General features: G+C 44.3%; 2 protein-coding genes across 5 annotated transcripts in view; one reads left to right on the top strand and one right to left on the bottom strand.

Moving 5' to 3' along the window:
- Positions 1-6,415, top strand: part of DENND11 (DENN domain containing 11) — a 41,760-nt gene extending 35,345 nt beyond the window's left edge. For both annotated transcript variants that reach the window (XM_080666995.1, XM_080666994.1), the window contains exon 9: positions 381-6,415. In XM_080666995.1, the coding sequence (XP_080523121.1) occupies positions 381-576 (196 nt within the window). In that variant the 3' untranslated portion in view covers positions 577-6,415. The remainder of the gene's footprint in view (positions 1-380) is intronic.
- A 2,201-nt stretch (positions 6,416-8,616) lies between these two features.
- The window catches only part of AGK (acylglycerol kinase), a 78,994-nt gene continuing 67,024 nt past the window's right edge, over positions 8,617-20,586 (bottom strand). For all 3 annotated transcript variants that reach the window (XM_080664461.1, XM_080664462.1, XM_080664463.1), the window contains 3 exons: positions 12,904-12,974; positions 10,941-11,025; positions 8,617-9,687 (listed from right to left, as the gene is read on the bottom strand). In XM_080664461.1, the coding sequence (XP_080520587.1) occupies positions 9,550-9,687; positions 10,941-11,025; positions 12,904-12,974 (294 nt within the window). In that variant the 3' untranslated portion in view covers positions 8,617-9,549. The remainder of the gene's footprint in view (positions 9,688-10,940; positions 11,026-12,903; positions 12,975-20,586) is intronic.

The following is a 20,586-nucleotide window of genomic DNA, read 5'->3' as shown; positions in this document are numbered from 1 at the left end:
GACCTCAGAACTGGAGCCCCAGTTGTTGTCTTAACTCCCCCATGACTAAGCAGAGAGAGGAACACAGCACAGGGGGCCTCCCCACAGGCCGTGTTTAACCTTCTGGTCCCCTCTCAGCAGGCCATCGCTTGCTCGGAGATTCCCCTAATCATACCGTGATTAATGCCAATGTTTTCTTTGCCAATCTTAGTTTTATTTGAATATCCCTTCTGTTTAACTTTGGTCCTGTTTTCTTTTTTAAAAGAGATTTCTGATTTTTTGCAACCATTGGAAGGTATATTCAACAAGACAGTGTGGCCTGGTTCCCCAGGTGTGGACTCCCTGGTGAGCTTCTTATCTTTTCTGCCCTCCCTCTTCTGTGTCTCGTCCTGGGAATGCAGGTTTTTCCTCGAGCAAAACAACCGGATATTCCAGACGCTGCTGGAGGTGTCCGCCAGTCAAGACAAAACTCTGACAGCCGAGCATGCCCGGGGCATGGGCCTGGATCCCCAGGGCGACCGAAGCTTCCTCATGGACCTGCTGGAGGCCTACGGCATCGACGTCATGCTGGTCATCGACAACCCCTGCTGCCCATAGGAGGGGAGCCGGCTGGTGAGCTGCTGCGGGGGACTCTGCCAGGCCCCCAGGGCTCACTTTTTATTAAGGACACAAAGGGATATTGTTTATACTTTCCAACCGATGTAATTTTTGCCATCACCGTTCTTCCCTTGCTCTGGAGAGAGAAGATGAGACTGCCGTGGTTTTGTGTGCTGCTTCGGTAGGCCGCTGGAGTCTGCCACCTTCTCCCAGAGTTGCTGCCTGCTTTGGTGTCGGGTATTCTCATCAGCGTTGACTCTCTCATCTCCTTGTTGAATGCCTTGAGATGCGGCAAAGGCCAAGTGTCGCTAGGAGTGGGCTGATCTCTGGAGACACAGGTGGACTGTTCCGGAACTCTATGTGGCCTGTGGCCCGCAATGGATTCAAGGATGAGACCACGTCTTCCCTAGTGTGGTGGTGGGTGTCCCGTGGCGGAAGCTAGACCAGATGACCTTTCAAGGTCATCAGTTCTGAGAGCCCAGTCTGAGGGTCAGATCCATTTTCCTGTTTATTAAGACAAATCTGTGTCGTCCTGTGAGGAGAGATCTCAGAGCGGGACAGAAGAATGTTTCTAACCCCAAGTACGAGCTTCTGGGACAGAGCAACAGGGAGAGGCTTCTTGTTAGTCAGCTGAGACTCCTCCCAGTTCTTGGCGGCCACTCAGTGTAATATCCCTCTTCCTCAGAATCCCCCTCTCGGGATGGGCTGGCAAATCCATTTTCCAATTCAGTCTCCTTTAAGGGCTACCCATCCTCTTAGAATAATTTGGGTGTTTTTAAAGACTAGCATTTGTTGCCCAAAGATGGAGGAATTACGGTGCAGGATAGAAGATGTGCCTTCATCCGGGTGAGCCGGAGGCGTGACCAGTAGAGTCTCAGATCAAAGCAGAGCCTCCCTGGATTCTGTGATCCAGCCGGGATCTGAGCTGGTTAACACCGAGCTGAGAGCACGTTAGCAAGACGGTGGGCTATCATGGAGCCCGCAGAGCTCCTCCTGCAGAGAGGACGTTCCCTGAGCTAAGTAATTGGGGACAGGGACCTATCAGGTTGTTAGCAAATATGACAGTGCCTTTCCCGGGAGAGCAGTCGGGAACCCAAGTATCAGGTGAGTTTCCGCTTGCCTCTCAGAGGTTTCAGTCCAGACAGCTCCCGTTGGTCCCTGCCTGTTTGCTTTGGCTGGGCGTTCAATGGATGTCAGCTTCGGGGACCTAGGAAGCCAGCTCCTGTGAGTAGTCTTAGGGCAGTAATTTAGGATTTTGACTTAAGGAAATAATTCCTTCCCCTGCTCCCTTCCTGGAATAGCCATCAGTGTATCATGTCTGTGGCCAGGCTGCAGCCAGGCTAATGCACACAGCAGAGATGAGTCGTATGACTGAGCTTAATGTTTTCACTGTGGCTCCTTACGAAGGAATTCAAGGCTACAGAAATGCACACCTGGGACCGCCGACAGGCATCGAGCCATCAAGGCAGTGTCTTTTCTGTAAATATGTAAATAAGTGTGGGCATGGAAATGTAGACTGTGCAGTACATTTCTCTCTCTGCAGTCATGTCAGTCATATGTGTGTTTATAGAAGAAAACATCTGTGTGCAAGCGGAAGCTGCCCTGCTGTTTTCCTAGAGGAGCGCCCTCTCACCCGGGGGCGACCTCACCCGGCGAGTCCTGGTTACTGTCGGTGGTGTGCGAGAGATTCAAGGGTGCAAAGCTGGGGGTGGGTGGTTGGAGCAGGGGTGGGGTGGAAGGGCAGGGCAGGTTCCCGTGGAGGACACGGGCAGGCACTGTTTCCGTGGAACTGGGGGAGTGTGTTGGAAGAATGCTTTTTCAGCACTTCCAGTCTGCGTGCATGCGAACACTTGTGTCTGTGGTTTTGTAACTCGGAGCTCAGAAGTGCTGAGGTAGAGGTGGTGGGGTGAAAATGAGGCTCCTGGAGTCCCCTTTGAATGGGGATCAGGGGCTCTGGGCTTCGCTTAACTCCACTGTTGTGGGCAGCCATCTGTCAGGCATGTCTGTGCGTCCACCCTCATGCTATGCAGAGGGCTGGGGTCTGAGTGCCCCAATGGGGAACATACCCATGAGGCTGTGCCATGTCTTAGGTCATGGGGAATCTGGGCCCAGCTGACCCCAAAGCAGAACTTGTCTGTCCCCTCCCTGCCTTCCTTCCCTGCCCTGCAGCTTCCTCATGGGGCCAGAAAGTCGGTGTGGTGCCACCTCTGCTTGGCTGACCAGCGTGCACACTGGCTCTGTATTACCTTTGTCGCGGTTTGTCATCTCCCGAGCATTTCTTGCTTGGCTTGAGATATGGAGGTTCCCCTTTGAAAGCTTGCCATGTACCTGACTGCCATCCCCCTGCCTCCTCGCCACTGTCTCGGGTGGGCAGCCCAGCCCAGCCCAGCCCAGCCCAGCATCATTCGCCGCCTGTTTCCTAGAAGGGGAATGAGTTTGTGAGGTCTGAGGCAGGAATCCTTTGGGTGGCGGCAGCAGAAGCCGGAAGCCACCTGGGTTTGGTTTTGTCGCTGTTGAAATACTGAGAAACCATCGCTATCGTTTGGAAGATGTTGGTGAGCATCCTTCTAGGTCCTGCCTTCTCAGTCCGTAAGCTTGGGGGGTCGGCGGGAGGGGGGGGGTGGTTGGGCACAGGGATGCCTATCGTGACCACTGACCTTCTGGAACCTGCTGGAAACCTAACCTGGGGTGTGGCCCCTTGACTGAGGAGCAAGCCCTCCTGCCCCAGTTGCCCGGTCCCCTGGGCAGCTTTGAGCCTGAGCTTGTGTCGTGCTGGGAGCCGTGAACCAACCTGGGAACTGCTGACCTGAGACTCCTGGGCTGTGCTGACATCCTGAGATCGCGTTAGAAGAAATCCCAGGTTGTGAGAATCCTGATGAGGCCTAAATCCAGGCGTGGGGTCTACTGCTGTTAAAGTGGGTTTTTTCAAGTTTGCAGGCTTGGCGGATGGCAGTATTCAGCCTTCGCGACCATTTGTCCTCTAGTCAGGACTCTATTTGGAAGGAGTCAGAAGTGGTTGGGCATATCTCCTCCTAATTAAAAAGTCCGGGCCAAGTTGTTTGTTGAGAATTTGTTTGGCTTTCGTGGAGCATGACGCCCAGGCTGATGGAGATGTATTCCAACGCAGGAGTCCCAGTTGGGGCCCTGGGCCTCAGTAAATGTGACTGCCGTGAGTTAGGAGGCATGTGCCCCCCATATCCTTCATCCATGTGACACCTCTTCTTGCATTTGGCTGGGGCAGGGAAGCCAAATTCATCGATGTATTGGTGGAAATAAGTTAGCATAGGAATTTGCATCTATAACTTGACCTTGTTTGGTTCCACGTGAAAGTCGAGATGGCGAGTTTAAGTGTAGCACAGGGTGTAGGTAATTCTAAATATGGTGTGTGAAGATTCATTTATCAGTGTAACGACCTGTGATATTTTAGCTAGAGGATAAAGACGAAGCTCAATTAAATCACAGCTGAATCACTGTTTCTCCTGCTGGTGGCGAGGAGGAGAAGCTAGCTATTTGTCTTGATACACTGAGAGCCCTTCAGGCACAATAAAAAGAGGAGATTATTCACCTTTAAACTGAGGCCTTTAGGGAAACTTTTGCAAAGGGCAGTAACAAATTAACCTTTTAATGGTGGTATAGGAACCCTTCAGGAAGAGGCCAGAACCTCAGGGACCGTTTTGTTTTTCTGGTGTGTTTTTTATGAAACTACAAGGCCCAGTGAATGGACTAAGATGCTTTCGCCAGGCCCAGAGCAGCTCATTCTTGCAGAGGTACAGGAGGGGAGGAAATCATAAGACGGTGCTCTGATGGGCAGTGAACTTGCCTTAGTGTGATGACAGAAAACAGCAAGAAAGTTAATCTGGTGCCAACACGCATGCACAGCTTTATCTCCATTAGATTCCTTGCTAGTGGGCGGAGGATCCAAGAAAAGTCCAGTCCCGGGCTTTCCCCAGCCCTGCTCAACTCTACCTAGTGTCCTGCAGCCAGTGAGGATCCTGCAGACCCAGATGCTTATATCCACAGGCCCCGCCCCCTGCATTCAGGAAAACCGTTTTCTGATTCAGGTCGTGGAAGAGGAGTTAAGAGCTCCTTTTACTCCCAAGTTGTGGATTTTTAATATTCCATTGTGTTACTAATATACCTCTGTTCCCAGGAGCCAGTGGAGTACTGAGTATTATGGGGAAAGGCTGTGAATTTAGTTAATGTTTTTCTTATAAGAAATTGAAGTTTATTTTTATATCAATATTACTGTGTGATGAAATGAGTATGCAGATGTTAGAATGGAAGGAAATTTCCAAACTGTAATCCTAGAAGAAATGGGCAGTTTGGGAATTGGGAAGCGACTGAGACCCCATAAAAGTTTTATGACTTAGATTTTTGGAGAGTGAACAAGGACTGTGAAATATTTTTCTTACACATGTGTTTTTATTCATTTTAGAGAGAGAAGGGAGAGGAATAGAGAGAGACACATTGACCTGCCTCCTTGTGTGCCCCCTACTGGGCATGTGCCCTGACCGGGAATTGAACCTGTGACCTCTTGGTTCATGGATCGACGCCCAACCACTGGGCCACCCTGGCTGGGCAGCACTGTGAAATCTTAATAGCACTCTGTAGAAGATAGACCTGACAGTCCTAGGGAGGATGACATATAGTCCCCAACCTTAAGTAAAACTCTCGTACCAAGTGGGCAAATGTAATAATGCTGATGAGGCCTCTTGACTGTGGAAGGCAGTTTTACTAATATAACTGGCACTTTAACTCACGTTTGGAGCTGGAGAACAGGGGCAGCTGGATGAAGCTGCACGTTAAGAAAGGAAATCAGCATTTTCTAATGCCATATAGGTAATGATGGGGAAGTAAAGCTCTGCTTTCATTTCTTCCGTTTATTATAGAAGCTCAGGTAGCATGAGCTTTCAGAGGCAGTAGGACCTAAGTTCAGAAACTTGATTTAATTACTTAGTGGGAGGTCAGTGGGAATCACCTGTTTCCTGTGGAAAGCCCAGGTAGACTGAAGATCAGTTTGCTTTGCTTCCTAAGGATAGCTGGGAAGGCGGGGCAGGGGATTACAGATTGGCCAGAGATGATCCAAAAAAGGACAAATCTACACAGAGGTCACTGAGTTAGTTGATTGCTAATTTGACATTCCAGTGAAAACTTCCTCTGGGAGAATTAAGCAAAGATAAAAGTGTAAACAATTTTTTTCAGGTGGTGTCAGGAAAAGAATTTCAGTCTAGCGTGCCCAGGAAGACCACAGTGAGGGGAGGTGTAGATTCTGGGCTTTGTCAGACAGGGTGGGAGGGGCCGTTACGGGTATAGAGTAGAAAACAAAAGTAACATCCTTTATTTACCCCCAGCTTGTGGGCTAAACTTTTTGTGAGTCTGAGAAATAAACCTTTTCTGAAAAAGTTGTAGCTTTGGAAAAAAAGATTTTCCTGTTTTTCCCAAGTTAGGAAAAGCATAGCGTCCCTTGTCACCTTAAATGTCCAGCCCCTATTTTGATTAACACCCCAGTATAAGAGTTATAGCAATAAGAGAAACTGAGTCTACTTTTGTTTCAAGTCTTTACCTCATCTTATATCAGTAAGTCAGTTGATAAATTTTACCCCGAGTACCACTGCTTATAGTTATGTTATTCTTGCTCTGTTTTCAATGATGATAATTTTAAAGGCCCAGAGAAAGTTGGGATTATCCTGAATTTCAGAGTGTTTCTTGAATTGATTTTGTTCTGTGGTACAAATAACATCTGTGTATATCATATCTGTATATATCTGAACCAAGTTGTGTGTAGAGAGGTTGATATATTTACAGAAAATAATTTTTACAATTAAAATTCACATTTTAACATGAACACGTGTGCGCAGTCCTTCACCTCGTCCCAGAAATGTGTCTGTAGTAGGGAGTGATTTCCCACGACAGTGTGGGAAACACGAGAGCTGGGACCTGTGCTCCTGGAGGCCAAGGACAGACATTGTCCAGGTAATGGGAACCAAAGCCGGAATAACTGCCATCCGGAGGAGCCAGGACCTCGAACCCCAATCCCATCGACTTCTAGAGGAGGACCCCACAGAGACCAAAGGTTACTTTAAGATGTTCTACTATATTATATATATATTCACATAAATTATGATATATGTATATATATCATTATGTGTGTATGTGGACACAGAAGTTTTAGTTTTATTTGATTTCTAAACATAAGGCAGTAAATTGCTAACATTGTTGATGTGTTTTTAAGCGAGGCTCCTATTTTCCAAGCTACATGACCATGATATTACCTACTTCCTAGGGCTGCTATGAGAACTGAATGAATCAGTTGCTTGTGTAAAGCACCAGACACATAGTAATGATAACCATGCATGCAAAAGGCTTTACATTAAATTATTTAATAGAAATATCCTTAGCTTGTGAGTGAAGTTGGTCTGACAGAAGGTTTGTACTAAACAGGAGGCGAGGGGCTTGGGTTCTCTGGATGCCTCAGCATCCCAGGTGTGGCTGACACGGATGACCCTCTCCTGGCTGCACTGCTAAATGGCCTTTGCATGGACATTATATAGAAGGACAAGGCAGTAGATAAGGAAACCATAGTCTCACAGGATATAGTTTAAACGGGGGCATATTTATATTTAAAGTGACTAAAAATAGGAATCTGGATTAAATATCCTCCCCAATGCTAAGTTCCATTATTTTGATGGAAGGAATAGAAGCACCGACACACACATATGCTGGTTGCCTACCAGATTCCGGCTGGTCCTTTATACTGTATTCTAGAATCAGGATGTGCTCAACTCTCTGGCTCATGTGGAAACTTTTTCCTTCTACCACAGCATCTCCTTCCCTCCATGGGCAGTGTGAGTAGATGATCCTTACTCTGCTTGTTCAGACCCACCTGTTATTTTTTTTGGCAGAAGCACAGCTTTCAACACCTCTCTGAGGAAGGCATAGGTAAGCCTTGTTTTCTGTGCTCTTCACACATCGGCTTTTTGTAGCTGCTTTAAAAAGCAGGGGTGAAAGACGTCCTGCCCTGCCAAGGTAATTGTAGGCGGGACTCGAAATTCAATAAATCTAGGAGCTTTTCTTCATAGCAACATACTTTTTTAAGTTGATAATTGTGTACGGCCCCTGAATGATGTTATAAATATCCAAATGGCCTTGGCAGAAAAAAGGTCCCCAGCCCCACTTTAAAGCATCAGACAGCAAGGGGCTCACAAGCATACATGCTGCCCTGAAGTTGATCCGCCCGGGGTGAAGGCATGCCAGTCCCCCTCCCACTTTGCAAAAGAAGGCGTGCTTCTCATCCATCTTACTGAGGTGCTTTGCCCTCTAGAATACAGAACTCAGGGGCACTGAACAAGGGTGATGGTGAGATTAAAAGTAAAGGAAGATGACTGGCTAACAAATCCTTAGCAGACCAGGGAGTTTCTAGTTCTCTGCTTTCAACCAACTAAAGGGAGATGTCGGCAAGCTGCTAACTCAGTGGTCGGCAAACTCATTAGTCAACAGAGCCAAATATCAACAGTACGATTGAAATTTCTTTTGAGAGCCAAATTTTTTAAACTTCTTCTAATGCCACTTCTACAAAATAGACTCGCCCAGGCCGTAGTATTTTGTGGAAGAGCCACACTCAAGGGGCCAAAGAGCCGCCTTGTGGCTCGCGAGCTGCAGTTTGCCGACCACTGTGCTAATTGCTCTCCGATTTTTGACATATAACAGTGTTGTCGTGCAGCTCTTCAAATTCCTTTGATGTGCTTAAATCTATAAAAAACGGAACAAAGAATATAGTGTTCATTCCTATCCCATTTTAGCTACAAATAATATGTGTTCTTGGATAAATGAAATAATTAGGATAAAGAACATTCTAATAAAATTAGTTAAATCTTAAAATTCGTTAATTTTTAATTATCAAGTTCTTTTTTATAAATATAACATTTACTCTGTACTGAGTTAACACTTAAGAACTAAAAAATTCAAGCATAAAAATAGATTGCATTATGATAGCATTCTTTGCTGAAAGTAGTATGGAAATATACATACAAGGAGAAAAAATTTAAAATTTTCAACTAATAAAGAACTTATTTATTTTTGTAAATGGATATGTTTAAAAGAGTGAAGTAACAGATTTTATTTCAAAATATCAATATTTACAGGACAGCAGAAAGTACATGCTTTGGCAACTTCCCATGAAAAATTTTAGATGTCAACTTAAAGTGGGACAGGACACCTGGTTTTGGAAAAACTTCTAGGAAGTACACGGCTTTACAACACTGTCCAGGTGAGGCTGGGGGACAGCCTGGAATACAATTACCTGGGGAGGGAGGGAGGCTGCTTGTTATGAAAATGCAGATTCCTGGGCTCCATCCAGATGGAGTTATGTAGCTTTGGGTTGGACCCCAAGTAAGTCAATTTTCAACATGCATCCCAGCTGGTTGTCATGCAAACTAACATTGAAAACATTTAAGAAACATTACTTAAAAAAACAAAAAGGAGTATTTTACAGTATTTCAGCCCAGGCTGAAGAGGGAGACACCTCACCTACAGTTTAGGGTTGAGAATCGACCTGAAACAAGCCAAGTCAGAGCTCACCAAGCAGCGCCCAGGGGAGGCCTGCAGCCTGGACTCGGGAGCAGAAGTCCTAGGGGGGCCAAAGGACAGAAAGATGGAGTCTAGGAGCCTGCTTGCCACTGCAGTTGTACTTGGGAAGATAACAAAGCCTAGCCTCGTCCTCTTCCAGCAGCTGAGTGTGAGTGTCCTTGAACTTAGCTGGAGGAAGGACTGTCTCACAGAGTCGAAAGCATGCGCTAATGGAAAGCAGGTGCACAGAGCAGACTTTGGGAAGCAATGAGAGAAGGGCAGAGGTACTTGCCATGGAAATGCCCTGGGGATCCTCTGACAACACTGTGGGGACAGCTGAGGCATTGGTTCCCTTTTGGTCCCACTGGTGGCCTCAGTGCAGTCCTGGGGGCCCCGTCTCCTGGCTGCTCACGGGGCTGAGCTTGGCAGCAGCTGCTCTCTCTTCCTCGGGTCACAGAAGAACTGCAGTTTCCGGGGCAGCAGCTTCACCTCCACAGGCATTGCCTCGTACTCCTCACTGTCGATGCTAAAGGAGCCCCCTGTACCCTGCGAGGAAGAGCGTGTTCAGTCAGCTCACACCACACTTGGCAGAGTCCTGTCAGCACCAGAGCAGGTCATTCATCCTCTGAGGATTTAGTCTAATGTTCTTTTAGGAAAATATTTCAGTGTCTATTATGGGCATCATGCTGGTTCTGGAAATATCTCAATTCCGCCATCCATGAAAAAGGTTATTATTTTTTATCTCTGTCTCCTACCAGAGTATTTTGGGATTTCAGAAGCAAGGTTATAATCTTCAAATATATATATTAAAAGACAGGGGTCCTGCCACATCTTGGAGGAAGGAATTCATAAACATAGTCACGTTGCAGGTCCTCCTCTACCCCAGTCTTTCTCAAAGGAGAAGTGAGCAAGACAGCACATTCTCCTAGGACAGTGGTCAGCAAACTCATTAGTCAATAGAGCCAAATATCAACAGTACAACAATTGAAATGTCTTTTGAGAGCCGAAAACCGACTAATGTGCATGGGCCACGAAGTTTCAATCGCACTGTATATGCGCGCCCGCACGTGGTATTTTGTGGAAGAGCCACACTCAAGGGGCCAAAGAGCCGCATGTGGCTCGCGAGCCGCAGTTTGCCGACCACTGTCCTAGGAGAGCTATCATGTCCACCTGACTGTTCAAGGTTCCCTTTAGGATTTGCTTAGCTCTGTACTTAAGGTGTAGCAAGCACCACTGCAGAGTCTACTGGGCTTTTCCCTGTCAATGCATTTAACTCGACTTTCCTGTGATGAAACTGTGGGGCACTGCAGTCCTTCCTGGGTAAAGCAGGACAGTCTGCAGCAGCTTGTCTCCTGCGGCGTCACTAATGAAATGAGATGGAATTTCCAACTTTTTCCCACTTACATAGATTATTCTTCTAGGCTTGGCATTTCACAGAAAAACTTAGTGCCATTCCGAAAACTGCTTCCAGATCCTTCATGACAAGTGTGAAGGTAGAATCCACTGTTAACATTTGAGAATGTTCTATGTGTGATAAACATTTGAGAATGTTCTATGTGTGATAATACAGTAACACTTTGCATAATTTACATATCGGGGGAAAAGTTCAGGAGACCTAGTGATCACTTGAGAGAACCGTGGCTTAAAAACATTAGATTCTGTCATCTTCCAGGTCTCCCTTATATGACCTAGAGCCTGGCGAAGTGCTCAGCACATCCTAGGTCCCTAAACGAGGTAAAGGAGAGGGAAAGCCCAAAGGAAGAAAGAACCGAGAGCTGTGGGCCAGCCAAGCCACTTACCTCGGGCAGGACCAGGGTGCACTGGCTGGCTTGGAGACACTCGGTGCCCTCAGCACGCAGCTTGGGATCTCGTACCTTTTTACTTCTGTTAGGGGAAAAAGCAAGCTTAGAAACTAGTATTGGTGACTGCAATAGACTATAGGGACGTAGCAAGTTCCTTCTGTTTTTTATGAGATTAAGGACTCATCCATTGAACACTGGGGGGTTCTGTCATTTTTCCCATGAGAACTCTTGCTCAGTGTTCTGGGTTGAGAAGGTCTACTTGCTGTGGAGAGCTGTGCATGTCGTTAGCCCTAATTTTAAATTGTCCACATGTACCCAATTCTTGGGCTATTAAAAACCCCAAATTCAAAAATTAGAATGAAATTAAATTATTTAGGGAAAGTACTAAACTTCTGTTATTTAATACTTCTTGTGAGTCAACTCTTAAAGGAGAAACTTAATTTAAGGTAGATGTTTCTTATATATAATATATACCATATATAAACCACCCATTTTACACTAAGCTCTCTGCTGAATCTCCATATGAACTGCCTACTTAGCATGATACATCTACCTTCACTAAATGGTGTTAGATAGAGTCAACTATCCAAATAACTATCCACACACAGTCCCCACTTCACAGCTAGTCATGGGAAGTAGAAAAAGAACAAAATCTGATCCAAGCAAATTAGTCCATTCTTTTTCATTAACTGACAACAGTAATCAGTTTGCTAGAGCAACTCCACAATGTCCTATTCAGATACCTAGAGCAAACAGACATTACCCGATTTCACTTCCTGTAGAGACCAAAAGGAGACCGTGCTATTGCTGCTGATGCTAGCAGTAATGAGGACCATAATGACTTCACTTAAGCAAAATGATCAGTTTTTCTTTCTACTTTTGGAGGTCAGTACTAAAGGAGAGTTGAATATAACTGGTCAGACTCTTAAGTCACTGTATGGCTTCTGCACACTCTATAGAGGAAGGATATGGTTTTCCTCCTTCCTTTTACTACAGATACAGCAAGTAAACCAAGGCTGCAGAAGCAGCTGTTCAGCATCTGAAGAATTTGTAGCAAAGGCAAAACCACCACAAACTAATGAAAGACACTGTGCTGCCACTACCGGTGCAGATAATGAGATAGCCATGGAAACCCAGCCGCTGCAGCGGAAATGCCTACCCCTTCAATGGGCACGAGAGGGAGCTCTGAGCCAAAGCACAGAAAACACCGCTGAGCAGATTACCGGTGGGCATGGTAACAGGCGCTGCACAGAGCTGTGAAGATGGGAGAGGGCCAAGAGCATTTTATTTTATTTTTTTTTTAGCATTCTTAATAAAACCCTGGCAGCATTAGGGCTTCACAAATCAGACAACACTTGGAAGGGTGTTTTCTGGTGGAAAAGGGGGAACCCGGAACATGTCCAAAGTTCTCAATACCTTTCCAGGTTTTTCATTAGCACCCCGAGAAGAGGACAAGGGGACTGACAAACTGCAGTGATACTGTGAAGTCTGTCACAATGAAAAAGGCTTGCCCACATTCATCTGAGCCTCAGAAACACTCTTGAGATAGTTAGAGGTGATTCTATTACTCCATTCCACACACAGGGAAAAGGATGAAGAGAAGTAAGGATTTGTCCAAAACATGAGGCCAGAAAGTGTCCGAATCCAGCAGTTCCAACCCAGAAGCTGAAATTCCAGACACTGTGCCATGCTACACTGGGTTCTTTCATTTCAACTGAAAGGCCAAGACTGTTCCCATCCTCAGATCTTTCCAAAATGAATGGGGAAGGCCAGAGAGAAAAGAGCACTAGACGTCCAACCAGTGAAACAAAGAATGCTGTGACTCCCAAACAAATCCTGCGCTGGGTCTCTATCATAGACGTCATGCGTACTCTGAACACGATACAAGACAAATGACTTCAGCCTCATTGCCTCCAAACCAGTCCACCTACCTATAGTTATGAAATCGCAATCTACTTACCCTAGAGTGATGAAGTCTCCTTTGCTGACACTGTCGGGTTCAATGCAGATGTTCATAAAGTCTTCTGTGCTCTGAAAGATTAAGACATTAATATTCTGAATTCTTGCTGATGCGGCCTGCCGCCATCCTTAAGCCCTGCAGGCTCATATTTTGAAGCTGTGTAAGAAGGGGGGTGGGAGGAGGACTTAATCCTGAATATATTTTTGGTTCCTTTTTTTCTTTTTACATTAAGACCTTCATTGTGATATAATTTACATACCATAAAATTCATCTCCACTGTTTGTTTTTTGCAACATATACAAGATAAATAAAAACTCAGATTTGGACGTTTGTCAAAACTAAGAGTGGGAGGTTTGTGCAGTTCTGTCACAAATAATCAAAGCTGTTAGAGTCCCTAGGATTCACTCCCTGCAGGCCAAGCTTTCAGCCCACTATCCCAGGAAGTCTTACTCTATGTCAGCATCACACCACACCTGCTACAGCAGCGTGCTGGGTAGGGTCCAGTGTCTCTCTTTAAATGCTGTACACGCAGATTTGGTGTGAAGCCAGAGCTTAGGAGAAGCAATCCACTTATGACATGGTAATGCTTTAAGAACTCTCCATTCCAACCATAGAAAGGTCTAGGAGAGTTGAGCTACAAGGAAGTGGCTATAAAAATAGACTTAGTTCTAATATCACTCCCCCAATTTACTAGCTATCAGTGGCTAGCAGTACACACCTGGCCCTCTGAAATTCAGTCCTGTCTCTCCTTCCTTGTCTGCTTCAAATAGAGGTTTCTTTGTGGACAGGTTCAAAATCTGTAGCCCCAGGATAACCCGCAGGCCTCTGACAGCTTTTGCCAAAGATTAAAGGCCAGACCAGAGCACAACTTTATCTCTCAACTGGGAATTACAAAACATAGAGATGACTTTGCTCTAAATTCATCTTTTATTTAATATCAACTGACTTACTGAGTGAATTCCTCTAGGTGCTAAAAAACCCCAACAATTTCTGCCTGTGAAGTACTTACATTCTACCAGAGAGACTGGAGAGGAAAAACAAAAACAAAAACAAAACTAAAAAGCAACCATAACTTAAAAATACAAATGCTAGAGCATATTAGAAGTATGTTAGAGTATACCAGTATAAAAATAGTAAACTGTAGAATGAATATATATGGCATAAATGCTAAATTATAAAGTACACTAGAGGCCTGGTGCATGGATTCGTGTACCCCAGTGGGGTCCCTCGGTCTGGCCTGCGCCCTCTCACAATCCAGGACCCCTCGGGGGATGTCAGACTGATGGTTTCGACCCGATCCCCGCAGGCCAGGCTGAGGGACCCCACAGGTACACAAATTCATGTACTGGGCCTCTAGTATGCATATAAGATCTTTGGTTAATCTCTTTCCGCCCTCCCCACTTCCCTCTGAGATTCATCAGTCTGTTCCATGTTTCCATGCCTGTGCATTGAACGTCTGCCCCCTATTGGTCAATGCGTGTCATAGCTACTGGTCGAACAGCTGCTTAGGCTTTTATATATAGAGATTAGAACACAGTGTGTTAGAGTCTATTAGAAAAATGAGAGAAGAAGGAAAACAAAGTGACATTGGTGTAGTACTGATACTTTTAAAGAGGGTCCACGTGGGCCTCATTGAGAAGGTAGCCTTTGAGCAGACACCTGAGGGAGGTGAGAAAATTAGTGTGGATATCCAGGGCAGTGGTTCTCAAACTTCAGCAAGCATCATTTGGAGGGCCTATTAAAAAGCAGACTCTGACCCCATGCTCAGAGTTGATGGTTCAGTTGATCTGGGCAAGGCCCAAGAATTTTTGTTTCGAACAAAAGTTCCCAAGTGAGGCTGCTGTTGCTGATCTAGGCCCACACTTAGAGAACCACTGGTCTAGGGGACAGTGATCCACACAAAGGTGAAAGAACAGCGAGGAGCCAGCATGGCCAGATGAGAAGGTGAGGGGATATCTGGGTGAAGCCAGAGAAGACTGGAAATAACGCACAGGGCCTTGTAGACATTCCACGGAATTGGCTGTTAGGCAGAGTGAAATGGGAGCCACAGGAAGGTTCTAAGCAGAGAAAGATCTGGCTTCATTTGAATAGGATCTCTCAAGCTACCATGTTTAGAATAAAGGGGGAGAAGGAAGAAGCGGGAGACCACGCAGGAACCTGCTGCATGGCTTGGATCAGGTAGCGGGGAGATCCAGTGAAGAGCTGGCAGTATTTAGAAGGTGAAGCCACCAGGACTTCCTCAAAGATTGATGTGAGGAGAAAGAGCAGCCAGGAGTGACTCCAAGATGTCTAGCCCAAACAAATGAAAGACTGGAATTACAGTCAACCACAATAGGGGAAGAGTGGATAAGACAGGTTTCAGGGGAGGAATCAGGTGCTCAGTTCTGGACATGCTGAGATTGAAATGTGTATTAAATATCTAAGAGGACAGGTTACGTAGACAGTTATACATACAAGTCTAGGATTTGTCTTTTGCAAATAGTGCGATTACAAAAATCAATGTGTTGCTCTGCATTGACAGATAAAATGAGAAAACCTTATCTCAATAGATGCTGGAAAAGTTCCTGAAACAGTTAAATATCCACTCATGATAAAAACTCTTAGCAAACGAGGATAGTAGGAACTTCCTTAATCTTATAAAGGGCATCTACAAAAAACCATCACACTCAAGAACAAAGCAATGAAACCTTTCTCTCTACGGCAGGAATAAGGCAGTAATGCTTCTATCACTATTTCTATTCAACACTGTGCTGAGGTCCTAGCCAATGTGGTAGGTAAAATAAGATTAGAAGGCTAAGTATTTGAAAGGAAAGAACAAAACTTGCACTATTTGCAGATGATGTGATTAAATCAATATAAAATCCAAAGGAATCCATAAACTTAATATAACTAGCATTTAGTCTGATTTAACATCGATATAAAAAATCAATTATATATTCTACTAAATCAGATAGTTAAAAAATGAAACTTTAGGCAATACTGTTTACAATCACATCAAAAAGTAAGATTACCATATACACACACACACACAGAGCAAAGACAAAATGTTGTAAAAGAAAACTATAATACTTCATTGAAGGACATTGAAAATCTACACAATGGAATACTACACAGCCATTAAGAAGAAAGAAATCTTACCCTTTGTGACAGCATAGATGGACCTGCAGAGCATTATGCTAAGTGAAATGAGGCAGTGAAAGCAGAGAAAGACAAGTACCATATGATTTCACTCATATGTAGAATCTAATAAAATAACAAAATAGAAACAGACTCAGAGAGAACAGAACGACAGCTGTCGGAGGGGAGGGAGGTTTTGGGACTGGGTGAAAAAGGTGGAAGGATTAAGCAAAAAAACAAAAAAAAACGAAAACCTTCAGAGACAAGACAATAGTATGGTGATTACCATAGGGGCAGGGGATGGGGGAGGGTAGAAGAGGGTAAAGGGAGTAACAGGGTGATGGAAGGGGACTTGACTTGGGGGGGGAACACACAGTACAATATACAGATGATGTATTATAGAATTTTACACCTGAAACCTATATAATTATTAACCGGTGTCATCCCAATAAATTCAATAAAAAAATACAAATCTAAATAAATATAGAGCTATGCCCCATTCGGTCAATAGGAGAGTCAATATTGTAGAAATGTCATTTCCCCTCAAATTAATCTACAGGTTCAATGTAATTCTGATCAGTGTAACAGATTTTTATGTGGAACTTAATGAACTAAACATCCCAAGGGGTTTATAGCGGTCAAAGAGTCAAGAATAGCTAGGAGACTCTTAAAAATAAGGAAAAAATGGACCTGTAAAACAATACTAATTAAGCTCAGAACTAGTGCCACTATAGGAAAATAGAGCAACTGAATAGAGAAACTACAGACATTTCCACGTATGCAGACACTTAATGTTTGATAGGTTTTGCAATCAGTGTTGTGTGTGTGTGAGGTGAGGTAGACATGTGAATAAGTGGTTCTTCAACCCTAGCTTTCTACATGGAAAGAATATAAAATTGGAGCCTTACCTCTACCATTCACAAAACTGCTTTATAGGTAGAAGTATTCCTTTTCAAAATAAAAATGGAATCATTTGGTGCAAATCAATTTAACCTGGTTTTCATTTAACAATACATGATGATCATCGTTCCATGTCAGTAAATACAGAGACAACCTTTTAAATAAGTGGATTGAATCAGTCCCGATTAGCTTGTTTCCTATGTTCTGCTGTTATACATTGAGCATAGTTGCACGAGAGATCCTAATTTTCACACATTCCACACCCCTGACGCTTCTTTGAGACTCTGAATATACATCTTTAAATGATAAAGGAACATTTTGAGCTATGACTTGGCAGCTTCATTGTCTCTGAATATTTTATTGCAGTTACTTTTATTTTTATAAAGAGGTATGAAAAAAAATGAATGTGCTGCTACTAGTGATAAGAAGCACAGTATCATATATTTTTATAATTGCCACAGAGATAAAAGCACTCAGCCTGCTGCATGTGGCTAATCTTGAGCCATAATCGCACACTCACTGAATTCTATCAGTTCACTGGTATTCAATCATCAGAGAAAAGAACGGTGTTAAAGAACATGAACAAAATACTGGAAATACTATTATCAGAAATTGGGTATAAAAGGACATGTACAATTAGAAATCTTATCTTTCTTTTTTAAATCCCTCTAGAACAGAACCTATCTTTTTTTTTAATTTAATCTTTATTGTTCAGATTATTACAATTGTTCCTCTTTTTTCCCCCATATCTCCCCTCCACCCAGTTCCCACCCCACCCTCTGCCCTTACCCCCCCCCCCACTGTCCTCATCCATAGGTGTACGATTTTTGTCCAGTCTCTTCCTGCACCCCCCACACCCCTTTCCCCCTGAGAATTGTCAGTCCACTCCCTTTTTATGCCCCTGATTCTGTTATATTCACGTTTATTCTGTTCATCAAATTTTTTTATTCACTTTTTAGATTCATTTGATAGATATGTATTTGTTGTTTATAATTTTTATCTTTACCTTTTTCTTCTTCTTCCTCTTCTTAAAGAATACCTTTCAGCATTTCATATAATACTGGTTTGGTGGTGATGAACTCCTTTAGCTTTTTCTTATCTGTGAAGCTCTTTATCTGACCTTCAATTCTGAATGATAACTTTGCTGGGTAGAGTAATCTTGGTTGTAGGTTCTTGCTATTCATCACTTTGAATATTTCTTGCCACTCCCGTCTGGCCTGTATAGTTTCTGTTGAGAAATCAGCTGACAGTCGTATGGGTGCTCCCTTGTAGGTAACTGTTTTTCTCTTGCTGCTTTTAATATTCTCTGTCTTTTGCTCTTGGCATTTTAATTATGATATGTCTTGGTGTGGTCCTCTTTGGATTCCTTTTGTTTGGGGTTCTCTGTGCTTCCTGGACTTGTAAGTCTATTTCTTTCACCAGGTGGGGGAAGTTTTCAGTCATATTTCTTCAAATAGGTTTTCAGTATCTTGCTCTCTCTCTTCTTCTGGCACCCCCATAATTCTGTTGGTACACTTGAAGTTGTCCCAGAGGCTCCTTACACTATCTTCATATTTTTGGATTCTTTTTTCTTTTTGCTTTTCCGGTTGACTGTTTTTTGCTTCTTTGTATTTCAAATCTTTGACTTGATTCTTGGGATCCTCTAGTCTGCTGTTGGATCTCTGTATAATATTTTTATTTCAGTCAGTGTATGTTTAATTTCTAGTTGGTCCTTTTTCATATCTTCGAGGGTCTCGCTAAATTTATCAGCCTTTTCTAGAAAATTCTTGAAAAACCTTATAACCGTGGTTTTGAACTCTATATCCAGTCATTTGCTTTCCTCCATTTCTTTCATTTGTGATCTGTTTCTTTGTCTCTGCATTTTGGCTGCTTCCCTGAGTTGATAGAGTGGCTTTGTGTGCTAGATGTCCTATAGGGCCCAGTGGGTCAGCCTCCCCAGTTACCTGAGGTGGACACTCTTGGTGCACCCCTTTGTGGGCTGTGTGCACAGTCTTGTTGTAGTTAAGCCTTGATTGTTGTTGGTATCACTGGGAGGAACTGACCTCCAAGCTAATTGGCTGTGAGGATCAGCTGTGTCTATGCTGGGAGAACATCTGTGCTGGAGACACCCTTATGAGACAAGACTTGCAAAAGCCTCAGTGCTCAGCTTGGATGGGGCAGAGTCTCAGGGCGGAGCAGACAGCATGGGTTTCCCGTCAGCCCTGCCCTAATAGGCCCCTGGGTCTCAGTGTCCTGTGGTAATCGCTGCAAGCACCTCTGAGAGAAAGCCACCCTTGAGTTCCGTCCGCTGCCAGACAGTCCAATTTCTCTCCTAATGAGTCTGGGTCCACAGAGTCTTGCCCGGAACTGGAGTTCAGTGCAGTCGGGAGCTTTTGTCTCCCTCCCATTTGAGAAAGCCAGTCGCGTGCTCAGTTACCAGTCCTCTCCACGCATGCGTCTCAGTAACTCTGCCTCCTGCAGCTCCTATGAGTCTCAGTGTGCTTTTCTCTTTCCTTCTAGTTGAAGAATTTCCACTCAGCCAGCCTTCCTGTGGTTCTGGATGATGTCCGTTTTGCCTTTTAGTTGTAGTTTTGAAATTGTTGTGCGAGGCAGGAGTTTAGATGTTTACCTATGCCGCCATCTTGGTTTCTCCTTAGAACCTATCTTTTTAAACCATAATACATTCACGTTCACCAATGTTTCCAGAAGTCCATGCTGTAAGAAATAAGGGGCTGTCTACATTAAGTATTAGTCTGAAGACTTGTGTAGGGTATGATTATATTTTAGATGCTTCATATATACAGCCAAGATGCCACTGAGGAAGGGTGTTCTGATTTATATTCCCATCAGAAATATGCAAGATTGCCCATTTCCCTACCCACACCAACACTGAACACTAGCATGATTTTTAATCTATGACAGTTCAGTAGTTACTATTCAGTTTGCATTTCTTGGATGTTGAGCACCTGTTCTATTTCCTTACTTATGAAATACAGCTAAAAGTTATATCTACTTACTAATGTAGACATGAAGGTTGATATGTAAAATTCTAAGGACAGGACATAGCGTGTAGTATATATTCAGTAAATATAAGCTTTTATTTTCATCTTTATTTCTTTTGTGAATTTCTATTTTTGCCCTTTGCCTATTGTCTGTTTTAGTCCTTTGCCCATTTCTTACTGATTTATCCTAAGGAGTCTGTTATAAAGGAAAGCTATTAACTCCTGGTCTATCACATTCTATTACTTCCCACACTTTGTCATTAAACATGTTGTCTATTGTTTCTTTTTAATAATACATGACAAATATATCAATACTAGAGGTCCGGTGCACAAAATTCGTGCACGGGGGAAGGGGGTGTCCCTCAGCCCAGCCTGCACCCTCTCCAATCTGGGACCCCCTGAGGGATGTCCGACTGCCCGTTTAGGCCCGATCCTACCGGAATCACAATCCAGGACTGCTGGCTCCCAACTGCTCGCCTGCCTGCCTTCCTGATTGCCCCTAACTACTTCTGCCTGCCAGCCTGATCACCCCCTAACCACTCCCCTGCCAGCCTGTTTTCCCCTAACTGCCCTCCCCTGCAGGCCTGGTCACCCCTAACTGCCCACCCCTGCAGGCCTGGGTCCCCCCCCAACTGCCCTCCCCTGCAGGCCTGGTCCCCCCCAACTGCTCTCCCCTGCTGGCCTG

This window comes from Plecotus auritus (assembly GCF_963455305.1).
Source record: "Plecotus auritus genome assembly, chromosome: 4".
NCBI classification, from domain to species: domain Eukaryota; kingdom Metazoa; phylum Chordata; class Mammalia; order Chiroptera; family Vespertilionidae; genus Plecotus; species Plecotus auritus.
Note: the sequence above shows the minus strand (reverse complement) of the source record. Positions and strands in the feature narration are given on the sequence as shown.